Below are 10,167 nucleotides of genomic sequence, written 5' to 3'. Positions count from 1 at the left end.
CTGCGTCCTCGGCAACGAGTGCCGCTTCGGCTCCGGCACTGGATCTCTCCGGCGCCACAAAAACGCCACGGCACCGCCTTCTCCGCGCACGCTGGTCATGGAAAAGGCCCTCGACATCCTCTACCTGGTAAACAGCTCCAAAGACACCGGCGCCAACGCTGCCGTGTTGGCCGTGCCAGGACTCGTCGACCTCCGGCCGGCGGGTCCGTCAGTCCGGTCCCTCTCAGCTCCCCGCCAAGATCTGGGTAGAACTGATGTCCCATCCACCCCAGACCTTCTCGTCAGCCAGGCACTCATCGCCTTAACGGAGCCTGTGCTGCCCCAACCCCCGGCACCACTGGTGCAGGTTCTACAATCAAAGGGCAAGCCTACACCGATGAAGTGCCGTCCCTGGACTCTCCGGCTCGGCACCGGTCAAAATCCGGGCACCGATCTCGATCCGAGGGAGGCTCCGCTCACGCGCCGCTCGCAAGTCCCGGCACCGCTCTCCACGACGCACCGGCCGTACTCGTGGCGCAGATCGTCTTTGCACCGGTCCGGAACTCCTGGCACTGTTCTGGCTCCAGCCACCATTACCGGGCACCGACTCGCAGGAGTTCGTTCCCGCCATTGACGGCCAGATCCCCATCGACCTCGGCACCGAGCTGGTGGCAGGTCCCGTTCGATCGCGGCGCGGTATGGCTCACGGCACGATCTCCGGCAACCAGGAGGTCTTCGCCGTCTGCCAACGCGGACCCGTACCACTCCCGCTCGTCCACCATGCCCTCTCGCCAAGAGCTCTGTCTCTTCGTGGGGCTTCTGACCCCCTGGCGTGCTCATCAACCCAGGCCCTCCAGCAAAATTCCCCACAATCGTCTGTCTCAGAGCACAGGGCTCCGGAGGCTACTTCTTCACGCCCTCCATCCCAATCTCTCTCTTTTTTGGTTAAGTGCCGCTTCCATCAGGAGCCTCTTGAGGCGCTGGTCTTGCTCCTTCTTGGTCCTCGGTCTGAAGGCCTTGCAAATGCGGCACTTCTCGGAGATGTGCGATTCCCCCAGGCACTTCAAGCAGGCGTCGTGGGGATCGCTGGTGGGCATCGGCTTTTTACAGCCCGAGCACGGTTTGAACCCCGGCAAACCAGGCATGAGCCAGGCATGAACCAGGTGGGAGAGGGCTAGGGCCCCAAACCCGCTAACTATATATATTAGAATTATAAACTACAACTATACTATACTAAGTGAACTATAATTAAAACTAAAACTAGAATTAGAACGATGAACGAAGAGAAGCTAGGGACGTGGAGGACAGCTATGTCGCGCTCGACAGTTCCAACGACTGACACGGCGGTAAGAAGGAACTGAGGAGTGGGCGGGCCGGCAGGGGTATATATTACCCGCCATGGCGGTGCCACTCTAGGGGGCGACCTGCCGGACCGCTGGAGTTGCTAGGGTAAAAGTCTTCCGACGAACATGCACGTGCGGCGCGTACACCTACTGGAATGGATATGAGCAATCACTCAAAGAAGAACTTAGCAGTAGGTAATATTTAAAGAAACACATAATAAATCTGTATAATTATATCTGACAAAAATATGAGCATAATAATACATACATTGATGTGCATACAACATGTGAAGAATAGCAATACATATAATGAAGTCAAGAGCAAGTTTTTCCTAGAACCAGGTAATATTTTAAATATGAAGTATTATATAGGAGATTCTAACTATCTTTTCTGTTAAATTACATGAAAATGCCAAACTACAAAAAAAGGTAGGCTATGTTTTTTTTCCCGCTGATGGAAGGATCATTTTAAGTTCATTACGGGTTTGCCTATATGGCAAGTTACTATGCTGCGAACCTGAGCTGAATCTATAGAACACCAGCTTGCTGCACAGTAACATCTCATGCGGACACTGCTACAATCCAGTAAAAGTTCTTGAGTACAGCTTAGCATACTGCTATTTCTGAACACAGTACACCAAGCTACAATCCCAGACTGGGACTTTCACTTCAGCTTATATTTAAAAGTAAGGATGTAGCATTAGCTTATCTTTAAAATATCAACTGAATATAAACTACAGCAGTGTTGTCTTTCTGAGCCTGCAACAATAAGCTCTGAGGTCTGACCTGCCCCACTCATCTCTGGATGCTAACTGAAGCATGATAACAGTCTAAAAGTCAACGTTAACTATTTTACTACTGAGCACTTTATAGCAGGAACAGTCAGCGGTGTGCTTACCCATTGCTGTTCAATTTCTGTTGGACTATGGCAATAGGACAGCTGATTGCTGGGTGAAAAATTAGGAAGTAAAGCTCTCCCCATCCCTGCAAATCCCAAATCAATCCTGCATCTACCCACATGGTGCAAGGAAAGAGAAACAGCATTTAATGTCATCACTAGTGACAAAACCTTCAACCACTTCCTGGAAGCCCAAACCCCCAGACTCCTTCTCACACTTTTACAGGTACCAAATGCCCCAATTTTTCATTATATCGTTTGTTAAAACTTCCTGTTCATATCTATTTGCCCTTCTCTAAAAGCCAAAATAACCTCTACAATGAAGTTAGTACTATGTCAATATTTAAAAAAAACAAACAGTGGAAGAATGAAAATATCAAAATGAGGGAAGGGCAGCATAAGTATTTTAATATTAAAATAAATGCAATACCATAGTGATAATTAATTTTCATAATTCACAACCTCCATTTTTCACATTTAACATCTGCCTCAGAATTTTCAGCTTTCTACAGAACTTAACACTAGAGAGCTGTAGAAATCTGATCACATAATTTAGATCTCGCTTGTTATTATGTATACTATACATGCACTTATTTTTAACACTTACTTATGGCTAGAGAAACTTGGGTGATGCTATTGATTGATTCAGATAACAGATTATTAAATTTTCCATGAATGGAGGGGACTCTAAGCTAGCAGACTGGTCTGGAAAGGTACAGAAAGAAGTGCCACTTCAGCAGCATTGTTTCCTTCCTTCCTTTGAAAGCCCCTCCACAAATAATTGTGGGGTTGAGTAAGGATGGAGGCACAGCTCTTCTCCACAAAATCTTCCCTCTTGTGATAGAGGATATCCAGGCTTAATTTAATGCTTCCTGAAAGCAGGAGAATAGCCATGGGTGGGGCGGGGTGAGCTGCAGCTCACACACTTAGCCTCCAGGCCCACCCAAATCTGAGCAGAGGTGTAGTGCTGCCACAGTGGCCCAGAGCATCACTCAGGCACCTGAAATACAGGACAGAGTGCGGGCAGGGCTGGAGCCGTTCGAATCCACAGGCTGGGAGGGAAGGAGTCGAGCCACGTGTGTGTGCGGGTGCCTTGCAGGGGCAAGTCTAGGTGGGGCCAGAGCTGGGGCCAGAACAAAGCCAGTCTGGGTGCCCAGGCACATGACTGGGCTAGGTATGGGCAGGGCGCTAGAGACTGGGGCAGCAGTGCAGATCACACAGACACAGCGGCACCAGGACTGAGAGATGTGGCTGGCCAGGCGGACAGATACTGAGCCGGACTTGAGAGGGTGGGCAAAACTCTAGCTTATGCACACCGGCAGCCTCATCTTCTGGTGTCTGCTGAGTGGTAAGGGCTGGCTGGAGGGGGTGGGGGAACACAGGCCCCCTGATCGCTCCTGCCCTCCTCCCCAGAGCCCCAGATCCCTCCTGCACCCCCCGATCCCTCCTGCACCCCAGTCCCATCCTGTGCCACCAGCTCCAGGCTCTGCCATGCCCCTCAGTTCTGCTGCCTCATCCATGTCCTGTACTTCCCTGGGTCCTGTCCCTTCCCCTCAGCTCTGGCCCTTGGCCTTTGCCCTCTCCCATCCAGCCCCCTGATCCCAGTTTTCCCTTCCCTCTCTGGATAAACTCTCTCTCTTCTGAAGATGGCGAGGCTCAGGAAACCTGTTTACGCTGGAGGGTAGGAATAGGATACAGAGGGACCTAGACAAATTAGAGGATTGGGTCAAAAGAAACCTGATGAGATTCAACAAGGACAAGTGCAGAGTCCTGCACTTAGGATTGAAGAATCCCATGCACTGCTACAGACTAGGGACCGAGTGGCTAAGCAACAGTTCTGCAGAAAAGGACCTAGGGGTTACAGTGAACAAGAAGCTGGATAGGAGTCGACAGTGTGCCCTTGTTGCCAAGAAGGCTAATGGCATTTTGGGCTGTGTAAGTACGGGCATTGCCAGCAGATCAAGGGACATGATCATTCCCCTCTATTTGACATTGGTGAGGCCTCATCTGGAGTACTGTGTCCAGTTTTGGGCCCCACACTACAAGAAGGATGTGGAAAAATTGGAAAGAGTCCAGCGCAGGGCAACAAAAATGATTAGGGGGCTAGAGCATGAATTATGAGGAGAGGCTGAGGGAACTGGGCTTGTTTAGTCTGCAGAAGAGAAGAATGAGAGGGGATTTGATAGCTGCTTTCAACTACCTGAAAGGGGGTTCCAAAGAAGATGGATCTAGTGCTGGTTCTCAGTGGTACCAGATGATAGAACAAGGAGTAATGGTCTCAAGTTGCAGTGGGGGAAGTTTAGGTTGAATATTAGGAAAAACTTTTTCACTAGGGGGGTAGTGAAGCACTGGAGTGTGTTACCTAGGGAGGTGGTGGAATCTCCTTCCTTAGAGGTTTTTAAGGTCAGGCTTGACAAAGCTTGGCTGGGATGATTTAGTTGGGAACTGGTCCTGCTTTGAGCAAGGGGTTTGACTAGATGACCTCCTGAGGTCCCTTCCAACCCCGATATTCTATGATTCTGTGCCACTGAAATTCTGCGCTATTGCGCAATGCAGAATTTTGCAGAAATTTATGTCGTGCGTGCAGAATTTCCCTCTCCCCGCCAACAGAAATGGGCTGCAGAGCTGATGGCCACCACTAGGGGTCGGTGGACCTAGCAGAGCCCCAGATTGCAAGTAGAAGACACTGTCGGGGGATGGGGAAGTAGAAGCTGGAGGGTTCCTGGAAACTGCAGTTCCCAGCATGCCCTGAAAAAAGGAGGCAGCATGCAGGAAACTCCATGCAATCCCAGGACCCAACATCAGTCTGTTTCTCCCACCAGATTCCTGGCTCTGGGGGGAGAGGGTGCGAGCCTCTGGGCCAGCAGAAGCCTTCATAACAGGGCTCTGGGGGGATAGGAAGTATGAGCATCTGGGCAGGGGGGGGGCCTGCAACTGGGCTCTTGGGGGGGGAAGCGGAGGGCAGAGAAACAGGAACTGGGCTATCATAGAGATTTATTTAACTCTACTGGGGATTTTTTGAGTGTGTCTGTATTATTATAATTGAAAGTGGTGTGATTATGTAATGTTATTTTGACAAATAGAATTTGCACAATTTTAAAATACTGTATGCAGAATTTTTATTTTTTTTGGCACAGAATCCCCCAGGAGTTAATTACTCTAAGAACACTTATACACTGAAATGTACAATCAGGATCATCTCTAAAAGGCAACACACTCTTTAAAATAGATCTATAGTGTGGTTAACCTTTTATTAAACGCTACTTCTAAGGGACAAATTTTCATCAGTCCTCTGAATTAATTTACAACCATATATATCATGTAAAACCAAACATTGATTCAATTATACGTACAGAGTGGGCACAGTTTTTTTTGAATATACACAATAATATGCATGCACAAAGGACCAGTTAAATGTCCATTTGGTCATTTTCACACAAAATTACCATAACTCCACACAAACTGCATGCACATTTTCGTGTGAACAATTTTAAAATCTGGACTTCTTAAATAAAGCTACACTCCTTTAATGAACAATATTATAGTGAACTTTCTAGTCTAAGTTACTTTTGCTTTGTCCAAAAGAAATTAAAGCAGAGTGTTATGAACATTAACGGAGGTTTACAATATGCTGCCAGACTGAAACTTTGATAACCTGTTCTGTCCTTCATTAATTCACAAAAGGATTTCTGAAATTATAGTAGCTTAAATATTTGTATAATTTGCATATGTAAAATGGAAGTCTGCTTTCAGGAGTAAAATGGGAAGTACAGTATTATGCTTTTACCATCTAATTAGATTATAAACTCTTTGGGAGCAGGCATTGTTTTTGTTATGGGTACATACAATGCCTTACAGAATGGGTCCCTAGTCTTTGGGACCTCCAGGCACCATCCTCATATAAATATAGCTTCCATTATTACATGGGCAATCCTCCACTGTACCTTTTAGAACTGGTTTCCTTAATTGAACATTATGCCATCTTGAACTTGCATTTCACTACCAAATAGAGGGCTCAATCAGGGAACAGGGCCCCACTGTAATAGGCCCTGTACATACACAACAAAAACTCAGTCCCTGCTTCAGAGATTACAGTCTAAACAAGATTCAAAATTATCACCTGTAAACTAAAAACAGAAATGGCAAAAATGTAATTGAAGGTAGAGAGAATCGTCAGTAGGAATGATTTACATATTATTTTCAAAGAAACATTTATTTCTACAATCGCTCTTTAAAAAGTGTTATTTGGATACTATGAGCCCTCTATTTTGTGGCCCATCCATAGGTCCCTCAGTAAAGGTGGCTATCTGTTTCAAAGTGAATAAGTTCACCTGTATATTCCCAGTCATGTCACAGCCTACTCAGTAAAGTAAATATAGGTGTTAAGCAATTAAGTGCCATATTAAAATCTAGTTACATGTAGCAAGGCAGAAGGGGGAAAGTAGTGTAAATTATGTTAACCGAGCACCACAAAAGTACTGGTTTTATAAATGGTTACCAAAATAGAAAATAAATCAATGATGTAACAGAGTCAAAAAGCCTGAGCAGGCTCTCAAACCAGAGTAAACAAGGAATAACTGCTGAAATCAGTTACACCGCTGTGAAACCAGTGTGAGTGAGAACAAAGTCAGGCCTTGTGTGTCTTGAATAAACAAGTTTACAGTAGGCACCTTGCCTATTCTAGTACAAGTTAGCTACTCCATTAATCAACTTTAAGTGAAAAACTAGTTTCTAAACAGTTTTTAAAGTTCTCCTTCAAGCCACTAGATGGTGCAGTTTACCCTTCTCTAGTCAGAGTGGCTTGGAGCTACATTTATCAATTGGCAAGAAGAAAGCTCTAGCCTGATCCTCAAAGAATGCGATCTGCAAGAAAATTTATATAAATGTAAGACTGTACACATTTATAGTACACACAGATCATGCTCAATATAATCAATAAATGAAATAATTACCAAAATCTGCAATGCAACTACCTTTCTGGAAAAGTTAATTGCCATAAACTGGGTTATTTCCCAAGAAAGAAATCTAAATCACAAGATTTTCAAAGATTAAAGAATTATTCTGTAAAAATCTTTACATAGCCTGATGGATGATCTTATAGGTGAGTGAGCAGTATTTTATCTGATGATCCTAAGTCTTGCACACACGCTCAGAGTCTAACTGATCACCATATGTGGGGTCAGGAAGGAATTTCCCCCAAGTCAGATTGGCAGAGACACTTTGCAGGTTTAAACTAGTGTAATGTTGGATTCTCTGTAACTTTAAGTCTAAAACAGAATATGTAAAGATTCAGAAATAAGATTGTCTATTGCACTGCTAGCCAGGTGGTATCAGTCCAAATTATAGGTCAAACCACTTCTGCTTATTCCTGGCACTCTCTCTTCAAAGTCAGTTAGTTTGACATGAAGAAATCCACATTTCCTTCTAACAGAGGAATGCAACAAAGCACCTATTTTCCTTTTACCTCAGAGCAGCTTTATGATTACCAGACCTATTTGGCTTTAACAGCAAGAAGGTAGCAAGATGCTTTTGCATGCCTGAGAGGAACTTTGGGAAGCATTTCTAAAAATACACATAGTTCCACAAATCCAACTATGATTATCAACCTCACAGATCGTGATTCACAGTTTAGAACATAAATGTTACTTCCTAGTTCTAGAATCAAAAGGAAATATGCCATACATGCAAGCTAATCCATCATCCCTTTCCCTTCATCTTTTCCAAAAGCTAGAATTTTCTTTAACATACCTATTCCTCCCACTGGAATTGTAATTTTTCCTACAACCAACCAATCAACGTAGCCTACATTTATACTACATTTTGTAGAAAGGGGAACGAAAATAATGATAAAAATCTATTTAAAAGAAAAAATGGTGATTAAGTGATAGATAAAAATTATTTATTTAAAAATCCAGAGTGATATATTAATGCATTTTAATAATTCCCATTCATATTCTCCTATGAGTTTTTTCTTGTTATACTACTAAAAAGCTTCACAGACAGCCCTTTAATATTTTTTGAGTATTAAAATGATTCCAAAGCAGAACTATAAATTCAAGAAGGTTGGAACCTATTCTCAATTCTAAGAAAAGTGAGGGAGTAACAGATTCATATAGCATATGAAACCACTGTCAAGTCTCCAAGGATGTGCATATCTAGAATTCTATACTTATACAAGCCAAATAATTTATCTGTAAAAATATTCATAAAAGAAATACCACAGAAGGGCAATGACCATATATTTTACGTTGTTTTCAACAGAAAAGGCAGTTTATAAATACTAACAGTTAAGAATTAACTGAATTATACTTTGAACATACACAGGTGTACACATACATATGAAAGATTTACATTCTGAACAAAGATTAACTACTTGGTTGTGTTATTTGTATAAACTATCAAATTAATGAGTAAAAAAAGGAATGTCTTCACAGAAAAACAATTTTACCTGTAGATACTGAGAAAGCTGAAACAGTTCCTGAGAGTACATACTGGGAGTGTTAGCAGCAACCTATGAAATAAGAACATATCAAAATCATGTTGGGTATTCGAACCCAACTCAGACAATTCAAAGTATCTGTAAATATTTAAGGAAGATCACTGCCTACCAGTTCTTCTTCCTCTTAGCACCTTTACTATTCTACTTTTACTGTATGTATTACAGTACTACCTACAAGCCCCAAACAGGACTGAGGCCCAACCGTGCTAGGCTCTGTACAAACAAACAGATACTGAAAAAAAAATCACTGCTCTGAAGAGTTTACGATCTAAATTAAAACACACACACAAGGCTTGGAAGGCAACAGATGCACAGAAGTGAAACCACTTGTACAAGATCATACAGCAGGTCAGGGGCTGGATATGAAACCCAGGTCTCCCAACTCCTAGCCCAGGGCCCTATGCACTAGACCATGCTACCTCCCTATGATATATTCTATTCTAAACAAAGCATCAGTCTGCACAAGGTTCTTCCACCACACAGAAAAAGTGCAAGCCACATTTGCAGTACAATTTTTGAAAAGTTCTATCTAAATAGTAGCTGACTGCTCTTAATATCATCTGATGTCCCCCCAGCATGGCTGAATGGTCATGGAAATAAATCAGCAATGGACTGATTCAAATGAAAAGGTAAAACCAACTCAGTCAAAAATTTGGGTAAGGCCTCATTACTACCTACGTTTTGCAACATGCCAAGGACCCCAAAATTTTCTCTAATGCTTTGTCTGACAATGACTCTTGCATAAGGGGGCTTTTGAGTCTGGCTTGAGCCAACTTAGAGAAAGACCTACAAAACAGCAGAAAGTCGTTCTCCTAATCATGCTATATTCTCTCCAGACCCACCAAGAGCTGAAAACTCATGGGAACAAGAGATGCACCTTTGCTTCAATACCTTATCTGCCATAAGATTCGGAACTGGTGGAGAGATCTCAACTAAGTTGTGGGTTTTGTTATGTTGGGAAATATCTGAGAAATACTTAAAACAGGAATAATAATAGTAATTAAAAAAACACTGCCAGACAGACAAAAGTGAAAAGGAACAGGTTCATAAAGACAGTCTGGCAGACAGAGGAATAGACATCAGGTTACATATAGCCTTGGCTCAGGGCAGGCAGAGGCTTGAGGTATATGTGTGCATCCCCCAAACTGTCAACCAACTCATTATAATAAAAGTCAAAAAATGCTGTTGTCACTTCACTGTTCCTATCTAATTATCTCTTATCCATTGAGTGAAGGGTTCAATAACAATTTTTTAAAAGTATGGGATACCACTGCCTTATTTTTTTAAATTTACAATTGAAGATGTCACAGTAGCTGCGGTGGGATACAACATTCAGTCCTCCTCAAAAATTCACATTGTCTCACACTCAAACCACAGAACAGACGTGGGCAAACTATGGCCCGCGGGCCACATCCAGCCCGCAGGACCATCCTGCCTGGCCCCTGAGC

The 10,167-nt window shown here is 43.5% G+C and overlaps 1 protein-coding gene across 22 annotated transcripts in view; it reads right to left on the bottom strand.

Annotated features, from left to right (window-relative positions):
- Positions 1 to 10,167, bottom strand: part of SLMAP (sarcolemma associated protein) — a 196,588-nt gene that overhangs the window by 74,875 nt on the left and 111,546 nt on the right. For all 22 annotated transcript variants that reach the window (XM_032801362.2, XM_075073310.1, XM_075073309.1 and 19 more), the window contains one exon: positions 8,669 to 8,731. In XM_032801362.2, the coding sequence (XP_032657253.1) occupies positions 8,669 to 8,731 (63 nt within the window). The remainder of the gene's footprint in view (positions 1 to 8,668; positions 8,732 to 10,167) is intronic.

Source organism: Chelonoidis abingdonii, chromosome 17, assembly GCF_003597395.2.
Source record: "Chelonoidis abingdonii isolate Lonesome George chromosome 17, CheloAbing_2.0, whole genome shotgun sequence".
NCBI classification, from domain to species: domain Eukaryota; kingdom Metazoa; phylum Chordata; order Testudines; family Testudinidae; genus Chelonoidis; species Chelonoidis abingdonii.
The sequence above is the reverse complement of the archived record's forward strand: the minus strand, read 5'-3'. Positions and strand labels throughout refer to the sequence as shown.